Source organism: Geotrypetes seraphini, chromosome 9, assembly GCF_902459505.1.
Source record: "Geotrypetes seraphini chromosome 9, aGeoSer1.1, whole genome shotgun sequence".
NCBI classification, from domain to species: Eukaryota; Metazoa; Chordata; class Amphibia; order Gymnophiona; family Dermophiidae; genus Geotrypetes; species Geotrypetes seraphini.
The window spans coordinates 34,480,535-34,497,784 of NC_047092.1; the positions used below are offsets into that span (position 1 = coordinate 34,480,535).

The window sequence follows — 17,250 nt, forward strand, 5'->3', positions numbered from 1 at the left end:
GGTAAGCATCTTTGCTTTCTCCAAAGACAAGCAGATATAATATTCTCACATTTGGGACTCCCAAGCTGCCAGGGTCATGACTCTGGAAAAGTATAAAGGATTTATAAAACATGATCATGGCGAAACCCAAAAAAGTCTGCTGAATGTTGGCGTTCAGGAAGTAAATAGATTTTGTACAACTGCTTGCCCAAACTGACTGTGTCTTTTGGAGTTTTGCTCTAAACAGTAGTGCAATGTGAAGGTATGGATCAAGGCCCGTTTTTAGCTTTGTTACTGAACTGATGATCCAATGAGCTGACTTCAAGTGGGAAGGCACTGCCACATGTGTGGTATGGGCACTGCCTAAGATTTAAAGTGACAGTACACTTGATATGTATCCATACCAGGTTCTTTGGATGAAGTCACCCACATCTTTGCTTTACCAATCATTTCTAATCTGGCTGGATTAGCTTTGCAGCTCCAGGCATTGAATATAGCTGACACCCATATAACTGATGGCTCCTTCCCAGCACCAACCCCTGTACCACTCCTTACCTGCCCATACCTGACAATATTCCTCGTAAGTGCTGCTGAATATCAGCAGTTGGATGGCCTGCTTGCTTAAATCAATCTGAATATCAGCCAAATTACTGTCAAAATGAAACTTAATAAATAGAATTCTACGTTTGTACCTTTAGCAACCTAGGGTGAAATGACTTGCCCAAAGCCCCAAGAAGCATCAGCAGAATTCGAATCCAAGCTTCTGTGGTTTATAGCCTATAGCTCTTACCACTAGGCTTCCCCTAGTAAGTGAAAGGCGGTGGTTACAGTCAGTGTTCCAAATCAAATTGAAAAGCAGCAGTATAACTAGGCCGTGGTAAGGCAAACTTAGGCAGTTTTCTGAATTATAAAATTAAAGCAGAATTTTTTTTGCTGTGTATTTTGTGTAACCAACATTCATTATTCAAATTTTACAATTCATAAGATTCACAAATTAGTTGGTGCATAAGTTTTTTGTTTTTTTTTTAAATTACAATATTTAAAAATATAGTATAATTACACTAGGTTTTTTTCCTAAGAGGGTACATAATTTAATTATGTTGTGATCCATTTCAGAAGTTATTAAAATCATTTCAGATACAGACGCTTATATCGTTTCTTGATTCTTTTCTGGCATTCTTTCCACGTTAGACAAGTTCTATCCTGAGCAAGAATGGGAGCCTTAGAGGCCTCATCTGTGTTTGTTAATCCTACTTGGTTAAACTTGTCATGATGTAATGCACACTTTTAAGAAGCAGTTCTGCAGGTAAAAGTGGAAGAATTCAGGACATTGCATTTTTAAATTATTATGAGACTAATGGCCTCTTTTACAAAGCCGCGCTAGTGGCTATGCTGCACTAAACATAGTAACATAGTAGATGACGGCAGATAAAGACCCGAATGGTCCTTCCAGTCTGCCCAACCTGATTCAATTTAAATTTTTTTTTTTTTTCTTCTTAGCTATTTCTGGGCGAGAATCCAAAGCTTTACCCGGTACTGTGCTTGGGTTCCAACTGCCGAAATCTCTGTTAAGACTTACTCCAGCCCATCTACACCCTCCCAGCCATTGAAGCCCTCCCCTGCCCATCCTCCACCAAACGGCCATACACAGACACAGACCGTTCAAGTCTGCCCAGTAACTGGCCTAGTTCAATATTTAATATTATTTTCTGATTCTAGATCCTCTGTGTTCATCCCACGCTTCTTTGAACTCAGTTACAGTTTTACTCTCCACCACCTCTCTCGGGAGCGCATTCCAGGCATCCACTACCCTCTCCGTAAAGTAGAATTTCCTAACATTGCCCCTGAATCTACCACCCCTCAACCTCAAATTATGTCCTCTGGTTTTACCATTTTCCTTTCGCTGGAAAAGATTTTGTTCTACGTTAATACCCTTCAAGTATTTGAACGTCTGAATCATATCTCCCCTGTCTCTCCTTTCCTCTAGGGTATACTAATAGCCCCGAAGCCCATAGAGATTGAAAGGGCTTCGGGGCCGTTGCTGCACGGCTTTGTAAAAGAGGCAGTAAACATTGGATATACTGTATATGACGGTGCCCTCATGTGCATCTAAGCACAATAAACTTTAGACCTAATGTTCATTTTCTTCATCTAATCTAATCTAGCATTTATATTTTGCTAACTCCCCCAAATGGATTACAAAATATGATAAATCTACAATAAACCAGAATATTTTGGGGGGAACTATAAATAAACAGAAAACATAATCTCTTTTATGAAGAACAAGAGAAAAATAAAAATGTATACAATTCAGAAAATTTAAAAACTGAAATGTCTTATGAGAGTGGCTGAAAGAGAATACAAAATCAGTGTTTTTATATTCTTCAGTAAATAATTCAAAGCTTGTACAGCCCGAAAACAAATGGAGCACTTATAAAAGTATTCATGAAAGGTAAAAGACTTTACAATGTATTTATTTTGCAAAATATCACATCTAGACAAATAACATTATAAGCTATTGTAGAGGAGCTTTTTTAAAAATGCAAGATTACAACATCAGAGAGGAACCCTGCAGTAAAGATGTTTTACTTTTTGCGTACTCTACCCATCCATCCCCAAGCTCATTATTTATGAATTGTTCCAGCAAGTACTTATACTTGCAAGAGCATCAGGATAAACACTGTCAATCAAACCACAGTAACTGATTAAAGAAAAAAGTTCAAAAGGGCCCTACTAACACATTATTTGCTGTGCGAATCATCAAAGGACCACAAACACATAAGTAGGGCAGGGCTGATTTTCTCCCTTAGTCCAGAAGAAGTGCTCTGAGAGGACTACCAGAGACAGCTAGATGCACTAAAAATGGTCATTGAGACCGTGCTGGTTACAGTGGGCCGATTTTTTGCCCGATTTCTAAACAGCGATCGATGTTCAAATGGCTTCCCTTGCAAATGAGTTTTGCGGAGGACAGTTGTAATCCCATCCAATCACTTGCTTAAAAAACAGCTCTCACACATGCACAGAGCTGGTGTGGGGAAACCCGAACAGCTGAATGACAGGGGATGCCCCAAAGCAGCCTCCTGCCACTCAGCCTTTTAGGGCTTTTTTCTTTTTTTAATGGCACGGATGTGCATTTGTTACACTGCACAATATCTTTCTCCAATAAAAAAAAAATGTGAGCTGCCCCCTCCCTACGATGATGCCCCCAAACCAAAATGGAGGCAGAAAGGATGCCCATTTCTTCCTGCCACCGTGAAACCCTGCCACCCCCCCTCAATGTGTAATTAAACTCGGGAATTTGTTGCCGGAAAATGTGGTGAAAGCAGTTAGCTTAGCAGGGTTTAAAATTTTTTGGGGATAATTTCCTAAAAGACCATAACAACCAAACAAGAGGCAAAAGAGATGTCTGTACCAACAACAAGAACTTGTTGTTGGACATTTACATCACTTTAATAAACGTAACTAGTGGTTGGTACAGGCATCTCTACAGGCATTTCTCTTGCCTCTTGTTTGGTTGATGTGTTTTGTCTCAAGGCTTGCCCCCTTCTTCCTTCCCTAAAAGACCATAAGCCATAAGATGGACTTATTCTTAGGATAAGCAGCGTCAAATTTATTTTTTTTTCGTTAGGTTCTTGCCAGATACTTGTGCCTGGATCTTCGATATGCCCCAGTATGGCTATTCTTATGGATATGTTAAGCTTGGAGCAAAGTTGACTGACAGAAATTTATAAAATTTTGTGATAAATTGAAGGGTTAAATAGGGAATGGCTGTTTAACTTGTCAATCAATACAAAAACTAGAAAACATTCCATTCAACTATTGACCATCTGATTGAAATCAAATTATAAAAAGTAGTTCTTTATACTACACATAATTAATATGTAGAATCTGTTATCCGAGGATGTGTTGAGTACAACCAACATAGCAGGATTCAAAAGAGGATTGTACAAGTTCTTGGATTTAAAATCCATTAAAAATAATTAGCCAGGTAAAACTAGATTAGCGCCATTGTTCATCCCTGGAAATGAACTATAGGAAATAGATCTACCTTTTGGGATCTGTTGGATACAGGCAGTCCCCGGTTTAAGAACACTTAACTTAAGTCAAACTAGTACTTACGAACCGGGGTACTGCCTCTCCCTTCTTGTGCCAACGCGCCCCTTCTTTGTCCCTTCCTGTCCAAACATGACCCTCTTCTTCCCTTCTATGCCCCAACGCAGATGAAAGAGGGAAGGTGTCCAGGTCAGTGGACTGCATGAGGGATCCACCGATCGCGGCTTCATGAAGACCAGTGGACCGCGAGCAGAAGCCGCCGCTCACGGCTTTGCAAGAGGAGGGAGCTGGCCAGAGGAGGTAAATGCGGGAGGCATTAATTTGGGATGCAGAATGAAGGGAGATGATGGGTGCATGGGACATGGAAGGGAGGAAGAGGGATTGCATTGGTATAGGAAGGAAGAAGCAGGGTCACGTTGGGACACAAAAGGAAAGGAGGGGGCACAAACTTTGGCGAAAGGATAGAAGAAAGGGAGCGAGCATGAACATGGGACACAGAGTAGAATGAAGGAGGGGAGGATGGAAGAATGGAGGAAGTGAGGGAAAGAGATGCTGAGGTGGGGAGGGAATAAAAAGGGAGAATTGGGCATGGGTATCTGAGTGAGATGGAAGGAAATGATGCACATGGGGAAATGAAGAAAGCAGGTGAATTGTTGGGTAAAGGGAGGGAGATAGAAATAGTGGACATAGTGGATGGAGAGGTATGAGGTACAGATGAATGAGGAAGAGAGAGAGATGAGAGGGTGAAATGTTGGATGTGGTGGTGGAGAGGGAACAGTGGGACTGATGAAGAACAAAAATAAGTATAAACCTCCTATCTTTTCTTTCTATTTAAACTACAGTAGTTTATTTTGAGGACTGTTTTTTAATGTTTAATGTTTTTATAGATTTTATACTGTACAGGATCATAGTTACTTACAAATTCACCTTAAGAACGGTTTAAAAAACGGAACTTGTTCTTAATTCAGGGATTGCTTGTACTTACAACCTGCACTGGCCACTGTTAGAGACAGAATACTAGGCTCAATGAATCTCGGTGTGACTCTGCATGGCTTTTCCTTAGGGCTGCACATTGATTAAAATTTTTAATTGCATGATTAATCATGATTAAAATTTTTAAACACATGACTAATAATGATTAAATTTTTTAATCACACAATTAATTGCATAAAGCACCACTCACATTTCCTTCTGTACAGTGCAAAATATACACAGCAGATGTAAATTCTGAAAACTGACATATTCCAATTACTAAACTTAAAAAAAATTATATATATATATATATATTTTTTTTTAAACTTTGTTGTCTGGTGATTTTATTGTTATATTCATTTTCCCTTTCTTTCCCTCCCCTTCCATGGATACCATATCCTCCCTTCTCTCTTCCCTTTCCTTCCCCTCCTTTCCTTGGGTACCAGCTTCTACTGTCTCTTCTCTTTTCTTCTCTCCTCTTCCCTTCCTCTCTATGGGCACCATTTCCTCCTGTCTCTCTTCTCTCTCCTTCCTCTCCTTTCCCCTTCATGGGCACCATCTCTTCTCTTCCCTCCATCCATCCATGATCACCATTTTTCCCTTCTCTTTTTCTTCCCTTCTATTCTATTGCATCATCTCCTTTCTTTGATTCTTCCATCTCCTATTTCCAGTATCTGCCCCTCTAACAGCTCTATGCTGGCATTAGCGTCTAGTGCGCTTGTGCTAAAACCGCCATCACAGCTTAGGGCTCCTTTTGCAAAGGTGCATTAGGGCCTTAATGCGCGGAATAGCACGCGCTAAAATGCACGAGCGTGCTAGCCACTACCGCCTCCTCTTGAGCAGGCGGTAGTTTTTCGGGTAGCGCGCACTAACCTGGTGGGTGCGCTAAAAATGCTAGCGCACCTTTGTAAAAGGAGGCCTAAGTTTCCCACACAACTTCCCTTATTCTATAACTTGAGCATGAAAATATGAGATCAAATTTCTAATGTGTGCAAATGTTTATAGAGTTAGTAAGATAATGGCTGTATATTTGCTTTTATATTCATTATTTGGCATAAAAATACATGCTTCCAGATGAGGCAGCAGTGAATATATAAATTAGCTATTGATTCAAGTTTTATTATGATTTTATATACCGCCTATCAAGGTTATCTAAGCGGTTTTACAATCAGGTACTCAAGCATTTTCCCTAGCTGTCCCAGTGGGCTCACAATCTATCTAACGTACCTGGGGCTACAGAGGACTAAGTGACTTGCCCAGGGTCACAAGGAGCAGCACGGGGTTTGAACCCACAACCCCAGGGTGCTGAGGCTGTAGCTTCAACCACTGCACCACACACTCCTCCAGTAATTTATGCTTATAAAACATACTTTTATATGTGGTGATGAAGAGCTCTCCACTTATACATGTTAGGAGAGAAGGATCAATCAAATTCTGGTTACTGGAGTCCTCTTTTCTCTTTCTCAACATGACATTTGAAACTTGTTTCAGATCAATTTTTATTGCATCTGACAGGATTAAGCATAAATTCAGTGTTCATTTTTAGAATAGTTAGAAAACAATTTCTGACAAGTTTTTTTTGATAGCTGCTACACAAGGATTACACTGTATATTGTTTTTCAACACACTTTGATCCAATGCATTTATAATGAAGGTAAACTTTTTGATGACCTAGTGAACAAAGTGACAAAACATTCTGTATCCTGGGAGGAAAATGCTTAAAATTCAGATAATGGGAAAATAATAGAAACATACTGTCCTCATACTTACCAAAGAAAAAAAGAACAGCAATTTGAAGTCTCATCCTTGAAGCAGAGGTGAAATGGTTTGGGTTCTGTTAGTGAGAAAAAATGAATTATGGATTAGCGCTTCCATAAAGAATAATTGTTTATTCCTGTGCAAACAGCATATGATTCCTTACGGATGGGCTGTGAACTCCAAGTTGGATTATAAAAGGCATCAATCATTTTTCTCAGCTCCGTCTCCTTGTCTCCCTGGGCAGTGCCCTCTCCCCTCAGTCTTAACTTCTACATGTGAGTTGATAAGGTGTCCTTTCCTCTGCTCTGCACTAGATTTGTTATTTTGGGGTATTAATTCAATGTTTTTCAAGGTTTCTCCGTGCTAAGAGGTTCCTAGTAGTCCTGGGACAGCTCTACCTGGGAGAAGAGTCAGAGGTTGGGGTCTGTAGCCAGGAGGATCACACTTTTAAAAGAGCATCTGCCTGGCCAGCCTGCTCTAGCACTTGGAAGTCAGGAATAGGTTCCCTGGGAGCGGTGCTCACCCCTGCGGTGTCAGGCACTTGAGCATAGGCTGATTTGACCCCGTGATTGGCTAAGAAGCTTAGTGGAGGTCAGCTGTGTCTCCTCCCCCTCCTCTCGAAGAATTGTGTGAGAGCATGAGGGATGAAGTGTTTCATGTTTTTTAACCTGAATAAATGGCAGCTTGAAGAAACAAGCCAATGGAGCCACCATTGCTTATCTGATGCAGATATCCCTTCTCCATTTCCAGCTGCATAGAGAAACTGATACACGCACAGCACACAGCAGGTCTGTGAGTATAGCTCATGAGTGTCTATGGGAAAACTGAGGTGGGTCAGAAACTGGCAAAACTGAAGGTTTCTGGGTAATCTTAAGGGTCCCCCCACTTCTAAAATCCTATTTTCAGAATTTTGAACTTTTAGAGTTTTGTTGCTATGGGCCATTTTGTAGGCCAAAATGCTGCTGTGGTGGCCATCTTGGATTTCCTGATTTTATGTTAAAAGCCTCTATTTGCCTCCAAATCTCCTCTAATTTGGTTCAATTGTAATGGACTTAAGTGGTTTGACCCTTATATCATGTAGAATTTGCACTGGATGGGCGCTTGAGGAGTATCCATGTGGAGTGCATGAGGGGGGGAAGCCATGGGCTTAGTCCCTTCTGGTCCCTCTGCAGATCAAGAGTCACAGAGAGTTCTCAAAACCCTATTGAAACCCCTAAACTGTAACTACACATCACCGGTGAATCACTGCTGTATGGAGGCGTCTGACCCTGAAAGAAAGCGAAGATCAGACCAGCAGCGGTCCCTAGAGATTTTAGGCCAGGTCTTTGATCCTGAATCCTGATGTATGCAGCCTAACAGAAATATAAATGAGTGTCAGGGTGGCTACAGGGAGGTGCACAGAAAGGGTTACCTCCTCAGGGTGTAAGCCTGTACAGTCTGCGGAACTGCAGGAACCCAGAGGTCCAGTCAGAAAAGAACTGGGATGATTTGGGGTCAGATACTATGCCAGTTCTCTCCAAGAAAACCTCCTCGGAGGATTCAGGTTCGCAGTTCAGGGCAGACAACCAAGAATCAGTGGCAGCCCTAGACCAAGGAGAGGACACGACAATGTGAAGACTTTTCAAACCGTCCGTTTTAACTGAACTTATTACAGTGTCTTTGTGGGAGTTGAACCTAGATCTCCCCCACAGATCTCGGCCGTTCAGCTTTGCAATACCAAGTCACAGTCCATGTGCTTCCCTTCTCACCAAGATATTACAAGGATGATAACAAAACATTGGGACTTGCCAGAAGGTCCCTTTACAGGGACAAGGGTAATGACAAAATTATATCCCATGACTTCAGAATTTCAGCAATTATTTAGCCACATAAGGTGGATTTGTGAGTAGCACAGGTTACTAAATGGACTTCTCTGCTAGTGAAGGGGGTGTGATTTTGAAGGATACATAGGATCGCAGAGTAGATTTGGTCTTCAAAAGTCAGTTTGAGGCACTAGCTTTGGGTCTTAAGGCAGTAGCTGCAGCATCCTTTGTGTTGTGAGCCTGTCATGAAATGCTACACCGGAATCCGGGCGCAGAGGAGGCAGTTTGCCTCACTGTCATCTTGGTAAGGATGGATTATATGGCTGACACCATCTATGATATGCTTAGAGTTATGAGTAAAGTCTCAGCTTATATGATCTCTACCTGCAGAATGCTCTGGATCAGGCAGTGGTCAGGAGTTTCTGCATCTAAGGCTACTTTGAACAGACTCCCATTTAAGGGGCAAATGCTCTTTGGCAAAGGATTGGATGACCTGATGACAAGTGTAATTGACTGTCATCCTAAATTGTTGCCAGACAGTAAATCACGAGGTTAAGGCATTTCCAATCATGGTTCCTTTCAGGGCTACAGAAGACTGGTATTATGAGTCTATGCCTGGGATCCTCATCACAAAGGTTTGGTAGCTCCAGGAGAGCTCAGACATCTGATATGAGCTTAACAGCCAATCCTAAGAAGTCCCAATGATGCAAGGTTGACCTCTGAGCTCCCCCGCATAGGAGGGAGACTCTCAGAATTCTTGGAGATCTGGGCACAGATTTCCTGAGACCAGTGAGTGCTGGACATAATTTGAGAGGGCTACAAGCTTTAATTTTAGTGCCCACTCAGGGACCTCTTCATGAACTCACCGGTGGGGAGACTGGAGAAGGCTGCCAAGGTCAGAGTGATGGTGCAAAGGCTGTTAAAGATTGGAGCCATAGAGCTGATTCCAGATGCAGTTTCCAGCTCAGGGAGATACTCTATATCAGGGCTGCCCAAGTCCGGTCCTCGAGATCTACTGGCAGGCCAGGTTTTCTGGATATCCACAATGAACATGCTGGAGAGAGATTTGTATACCAAGAAGCCCTGCTCTATATACTTCAGTATGCCAAAGAAAGGCTCAGATGATTGGAGGCCAATCCTAGAACTCAAGGTGTTCAATACTGCCTTGAAAGTTCCCAGATTCAGGATGGAAACTGTGAAATCAGTCATTGCTTCAGTGGCTATGGTTGAATTTTTGGCCTCTCTGGATTTGACAGAAGCTTACTTGCACATTCCCATAATCCCAGATCACAAAAATTTTCTCAGGTTTCATGTGCTAGAGAAACATTTTTAGTTTGTGGCACTGCCTTTCGGGTTAGTCACTGCACCCTGCACCTTCACCAAAGTAATGGTGGTGGCAGCAGCCCACCTGCACAAGGCATGGATCCAGGTTATTCAGAGATGTTGATTTTGACTTCTCTTCATTGTAGAAAACCAGAAACAGTGGCAGTTTATGCAAAAGCATGGAAAGTCTTCCAGCACTGGTAAAAGGATAACTAGTTGGATCCTTTTGCAGCTCCCATTCCTAAGGTCCTCATGTTCCTTCAGGAAGGATTGGGAAAGGGCTTGGCAGTTGGATCTTTTAAAATTCAAATCGCTTGTCTTTCTTGCTTCTGGGCTAGAGTAAATAGAGTGTCTCTAGCCTCTCATCCAGATGTTTCTAGGTTCTTGAAGGAAGCTCTGAGGCTCCACTCTGTGATAAAGCAGCTGTTTCCAACATGGCATCTTAATATCATATTATGGGCCCTCACCAAGACTCCATATGAACCTTTATTGGATGCATCTCTCATGCAAGACAGTGTTTTTGGTTGTAATTACTTCAGCTAGGAGAGTGTCTGAGCTGCAGGCCTTATTGTGCAGAGAACCTTTCCTCAGATTCATGGAGGCAGGAGTGTTATTACGTACTATGCCTTCCTATCTGGTGTTCTATGTTAATCATGAAGTTAGGCTACCTGCATTTTATCCCACTGGTGAAAAGAAACAGGACAAGGTCTTGTGATTGCTGGATGTACGGAGGGTGCTTTTCCACTATCTTGAAGTGATGAATGTATTTAGGCTTTCAGACCATCTACAGTATTTGTCTTATCCAGCTCTACTCATCGGGAAGATTAGCCTCTAAGGCTTCTATATCCCGATGAGGAGACTTCAAAATTACAGTCATGGAAAACATGCATATCAAATGGTGCTAAGAAGCTGAAAGTGGTCAACAGAACTACACTATGGCAAGCAGACCAAGACATTTAAAAATTATTCAGTGTGCCTATTGAGATAAAGTAATTTGCTTATATCAACATAATGGCTCATATTGAAACCAGACAAGGTATAAATGCCCCTGTGAACACTATGATGTGATACTGTTGCTATATACTACATGAAGAAGGTTGAAAGAAAAAAAACCTCTTGACATATATATAATAATAATAATTATTTTATTTTTATATACCGCCTGACCAAAAATGGTTCTAGGCGGTTTACAACAAATAAGCACAAGTCATACAGTGGAGAGTACAATTTAAAAGGAAAAACCAATTCAAAACAAAATACAATAAATAAGAATTGGTCCTACAGTAGAAAATATGATTTAAAAGAAAAATGCAATTTAAAAGAATGGTTCTAAGCAAATTACAACAAATAAGAACCGACCATACAGTAAAAATATAATTTAAAAGAAGATACATTGCATGACGGAAGCATAGAATTATTAAACGAAAGGTCAGAGATACTTATTGCTTCAATTAGTTTGTGTCTATCTATATACAGAATGGATACATGATTATATCTCTGTCCTGCACTAGTATGCAACTTGTCAAACTTAATGATGAAAAGAAACTGTTGCTTAAACAAAAAAAATATCCAAAGTGCTTCATGCATAGCTCCTATATTAGTATGTATATAATCGAATACTTGAGCGCAATAAAAGTTGAAAGTATCAAAAAACCTTTCAAGCAAATATATAAATACGGAGATAATCAGAACAGTGATAGATGAGCAAAAAGTCACATAAGAAAAGTAAGAGTTCTGAAACGTTCTCTACGGCATACATATAAAAACTCTCTACGGCATACATGAGACAGAGGCAACAAGCAAAAAAAACCATGCCGATTTCAACTGCAAAACCCCCCACAATAATGACATGCAAGGCATCAAGAGGTGAAAATATGAATGTAAAACTAAAAATATTATGCCAAAACTTGACCAAGTTTGAGTCCTGCTTCAATAAACTATCATGTTTGCATTTTTGGTTATCTTTCACTACTTGGACCACCTTTGCTTTATTACATCCTATGTTTAATTTTAAGCACTATTTATTAACCCTCAAAGAAGGTAATTTCATTTTTTTTTTTTTTGTAAATTCTTTATTCATTTTTAGGATTACATTAAGTGTTACATATATTCAATCACATTAACAATAAATATATCACTTACAGACTATCATTTGCACATTACTTAAAATCTTATCTCTCCCTCTTCCCTCCCTCCCTCCCTAACATATAATCCAGTATAATATAAATATATATTAATAAAATATTCCCACCCTACCCTATTAATACTAATAAATTTAAGGGAAACAAACCCTACTACTCCGTACAATATTTTGTTAATGGTTTCCATACATCCTGAAATTTCTTGAAATAACCCTTTTGTAATGCAATAAAACTTTCCATTTATAGATATGGCATAGAGAGTTCCACCAAAAGTTGTAATTCAATCTTCTCCAATCTTTCCAATTATATGTGATTTGCTGAATGGCAACACCAGTCATTATGAGTAATAATTTATTGTTATTCATAGAAATCTGACTTTTTGCTCTCATTTCCATGCCAAATATCACAGTATCTTAGGATAATGCCACCGGATTATCTAACAAATTATTAATTTGGTCCCAAATTGATTTCCAAAAATTCATAATAAATGGGCAATGAAACAGTAAATGATCTAAAGTTCCTGCTTCCAAATGACAATGCCAACATCTATTAGACAAAGAACTATCTAATTTTTGTAGCCTAACAGGGGTCCACAACGCTCTATGCAACAGAAAAAACCAAGTTTGTCTCATAGATGCTGACACCGTACATTTCATCCTCCGAGACCAAATTCGTGGCCATTGAGATGCAGTAATTTCATGCTTAATCTCAATGCTCCAAATATCTCTTAAACCATTTTTTAGATCCTGGCAGGTGCGCCTGTGCCCCCCTCCCCCTCCAAATCAGCGGCAGACTCTGGCGGTGAGTGATGGCGAGGGGGGAGTGTCTCCGTGTTCTGGCCTGCCTCTGTGTTCGAAAATCGAATTTGGCACGGAGGCACACCTCACGCCACCAGGAATCACGCTCTTTGAAAAGCGCATGCGCGCTTAGCCTTTTATTATTATTGATTCTTAGGATTTCTACTTTTTCCTAGAAGAAAAAGTGACATACTCTAGAAGTAAACCCACGGAATCTATATAAGAACATAAGAACATAAGCAGTGCCTCCGCCGGGTCAGACCATAGGTCCATCCTGCACGGCAGTCCGCTCCCGTGGTCGCCCAAACAGGTCACGACCTGTCTGAATCACCAGAAGGGGCTCCCTTGCCACCTTGGTTTCTCATTGAAGTCCTATCTTCCCATCGAAGTCCTAACCCTCTGGTCTTGCACATGCACGACCTGGTTGGGTTTCTATACTTATTACCTGGTTAGCTTTCTATACTTGTGTTACATCCCAGCTCCTCCCTCAGTATCCCACGATCCCTTTATCCCTCAGGAATCCGTCCAATCCCTGTTTGAATCCCTGTACCGTACTCTGCCTGATCACTTCCTCCGGTACCGCATTCCAAGTGTCCACGACCCTTTGGGTGAAAAAAAACTTCCTTGCATTTGTTTTGAACCTATCTCCCTTCAGTTTCTCCGAATGCCCCCTCGTACTTGTTGTCCCCTTCAGTCTGAAGAATCTGTCCCTATCCACCCTCTCTATGCCCCTCATGATCTTGAAGGTCTCTATCATATCTCCCCTGAGCCTCCTTTTTTCCAGAGAGAAGAGCCCCAGCCTATCCAACCTCTCGGCGTATGGGCAGTGTTCCAGCCCTTTTACCAGTTTCGTTGCTCTCCTTTGGACTCTCTCAAGTACCGCCATGTCCTTCTTGAGGTGCGGCGACCAATACTGAACGCAGTATTCCAGATGTGGACGCACCATCGCTCGATACAATGGCATGATGACTTCCCGCCTCCTGGTTGTTATGCCCCTCTTTATATAGATCATTCAAAGCTGGGCAAATAAATTTGGGTGCACAGGACAGATGTGGATACAAATTAATGAATTAACAAGGTGTCAGCAATCAATAACTGGAGTTAATTGACATCGGTTTGGATTTGCACTCACATCTGTCCTAGTCACTGTTGTATAACATCCCATGCCTAAATTTTGTAGCATGCAACTCAAAGGGGATGTAGCTATGGGAAGAGAATGGGTGGATCAGGGGGCATTCCCAGAAGTTCAGCATCATGTTATGGAATAATGTCATATCCATGTGTAAGTTGGGGCAGGCGTAAATCCAGCGCCCAACATTAATTCCGAGATCTGTGCTAAGAAAGTATTATTCTACAAAGGGAGCATCCCTAGTTTAGCCTTCCCCCCCCCCCCCCCACCGGCATCCCGGGCTCACCTGTTGGTCTAGCAGGCTTTCGGGGCAGTAGCAATCTTCCTATGCTCCTGCCCCGTGTAGATCGCCAATAGGAAATGGCTGCCGTGAGCTCCCGCCATAGTCTTGAGAGACTACGGGAACTCATGGCAGCCATTTCCTATTGGCGATCTGCATGGGGCAGGAGCATAGGAAAATCGCTCCTGCCTCGAAAGCCTGCTAGACTACCAGATAAGGCCGGGATGCCGGGGGGAAGGCGGGAGGGAGGCAGGGGGTGGGTCAGAGCCGGACCAGAAGATATTCGCGTTATTTCACCATTCGCGGTTCGGCTCTGCCCCTATCACCTGCGAATCCGGAGGGAGAAGTGCACTTATTATATACAAGCAATGAAGGGTTACTAATTTGGTGTGGATCTTTATGTTGAATTTTGCTGAATCTAGCCCAAAATGTCCTTTCTAGATTCTTTACATCTATTGCATGTATTCCTGATTTATATTGGTGTGTTGCAAGGTAGCAGCTTCAGTTTGAAGTAATAAGAATTGTCCCCATTGCTCACTCTAAGGAGTGGCTGGGTGTGTGCAAATGTTTTTTCTTGTGAGCAGCCAATTCTAAAAACCAACACATTTTGATCCCAGTATTGCATACTAAACCTCATTCCCAAAGTTTAAGAAAATAAGAAGAGAAACCCTATTCATAATGGCTGTGGTTCAGAGCAAGTGAACATGTTTGATGCAAAATCTTGACATCATTGTGACATCATCAATATGCAGCTAGATGGCAGATATCCACTAAAAAGAACATAGGAATATGTGCTGGGGTACCTGACCATACTAGGAATTTGAACCCACCACCTTGGGAAGATGGAAAACATGCCTTTAACCACTGAACCACAGGGGCTTCCTTTTAGGCATAGGAAATAATGGAAACTCGCTTTGATAGGTTCCCACCCCCCACCCCCTCCCAAGGCCAGCAGCACTGCTCCCACCCATGAGAACCGGCATTGCTCCCCCCAAAGGCCCCCCCGCGAACTGGTACCCTCCCCCTGCGATCCGGCACCCCCCGCCGCCATCGGGCACCCCCCCGCCGCGACCTAAGGTCTCCCGACCCACCTGAACCCTCTTCTTACTTCAGTGTAGCCTCCGCACCGGCTCCAGAATGTCCTGTGCGTTGGTGCCGGTGCCTGAAGATCTGCCTCCTGTGCTGGGCCTTGAGCATGTGAACTCTCAGGCCTTGAGCATGCGCACATGCTCAAGGCCCAGCACAGGAGGCAGATCTTCGGGCACCGGCACCAACGCACAGGACATGCTGGTGCCGGTGCGGGTGCGGAGGCTACAATGAAGTAAGAAAAGGGTTCGGGTGGGTTGGGGGACCTCAGGTTGCGGCGGGGTGGTGCTCGATGGGGCGTGGGGATGCCCGATGGCGGTGGGGGGTGCCAGATCGCGGGGGGGGGGGGGGGAGAGTGCCGGTTCGTGGGGGGGGGGGGGGCGCTCGCAAATCGAGGCGCGCTCGGTTTCCGAGGGGCCGATTTTGCGAATGTTTTGCTCGTCTTGCAAAACACTCGCAAACCGGTGCACTCGTAAACCGAGGTACCACTGTATGTATATATATATATATATATATATATATATAATATAATATATATATATATAATTTTTTTTCCTGAGTAATGCATCATTAAAATCTTTCTCCATTATTATCAAACAGGAGTACACCCCAAAAATCAAAGCCCATACCACTAAATCTGGATGCCTCCAGCACACCTAACTCATGTCTAGCTAGCGCCCAACTCATACCCACATTTTAGGCGAGAATATAGACATTTTAGAATGCTTAAGAACGCTGAGTGCCATACGATTCTGTAAATGGACGTCAATATTAAAACTACGCCCACTCCTATCCCATTAGGCACAGTTTTTTCCGGATGTGCATCTATGACATTCTGGACACCTGTGAATCTCACACAGCCTTTGGATGTAACTTTCAATCATTGCTTGTTAAAGTTGTTAATTGTGCTTATTATTCAATCTATTTGGACGCCTAAGTTAGGCATCCTTTACAGAATTTGCCCCTTACTGTATAAGCTGCTGGTAGCTACTTTATTTGCTTATAAAATGAAAAACAAATTGGAATTCTAAAATGGGAACAGTCTATATTTAACCACAAATTAAATTCATGGCAGTAGAAATGTTTTTTTTTAGCCATGTAGCTTAACAGCAATAATTGCTGAGGGTGGTCATTCATTCTGTTTTCTGGTTCTGGTTCAGATCATAAGCATAGTTAACTATACTAGGTGGTGTCTTTTATCATACATTCCTGAGAATAATTCAAAGCAATTCAGCTGTTAAGTTAGTACCTTGCTGCTTGATTTAAAATTCTGTCAGAAGATCATGTCACCTCAAATAAGAGTTCAGATAGGAATTAATTAAAATTAGGAAGTTTATAATACTCCAAGTAAAGCCATTCCTAAAGGATAGTATAAGATTATCAAGTTTTATTAGATTTTACATGTGACATGGTTTTTGCTAGGTTTGACCAATTCAATTAAATCTCCCTCTTCCTCTCTATTTCTGTCTTTCTTTCCAAACATAAGTATTTAATATACATAATATACGACGATAGTGTAGAAAAGGTTCTGAAAAGTCTTACCTGGCTGCTAGAAGGTGAGGTATTTGTGGAGGTGAGCTTAGTGGAACATGCGCTGCATGTAAAGACATACCTGAGAGAGTTCAATTAAAAGAAGTTTTCCCTTAGGCACCTGGGTGTAGAAGAAAACACATACGCTCTTAAAACATGCCAACAAAATTTGATTTATGAATACAGTATTCTGCTTGATTTCATTATTGTGTCAAATCCACTCGATAGATTTAGTTAGTCATAAGTAAACTGAACAAACCCATAAATGGAGAAGGCAATTTTCAAAGTATTTTATGCAGGGGAACATGCATATGCCTGTATAAAATGGACTTTTTAAAATTGCCCATTTTCAGTGCAAGTGAAAATACACAAACTGTGAAGTAGCAAACATATTTTTTCT

The 17,250-nt window shown here is 41.7% G+C and overlaps 1 protein-coding gene across 2 annotated transcripts in view; it reads right to left on the reverse strand.

Annotated features, from left to right (window-relative positions):
• Nucleotides 1–16,887, reverse strand: part of LAMB4 (laminin subunit beta 4) — a 188,627-nt gene extending 171,740 nt beyond the window's left edge. The window contains exons 1-2 of one of the 2 annotated variants that reach the window (XM_033959726.1): nt 16,863–16,887; nt 6,775–6,838 (exon numbers count right to left, since the gene is read on the reverse strand). Coding sequence is in view for 1 of the 2 variants with exons in the window: in XM_033959725.1 (XP_033815616.1) it covers nt 6,775–6,808 (34 nt within the window). In the remaining variant the exon portion in view is untranslated. The remainder of the gene's footprint in view (nt 1–6,774; nt 6,839–16,862) is intronic. The other variant, XM_033959725.1, reaches the window with a different exon arrangement.
• Nucleotides 16,888–17,250: the final 363 nt, after the last annotated feature.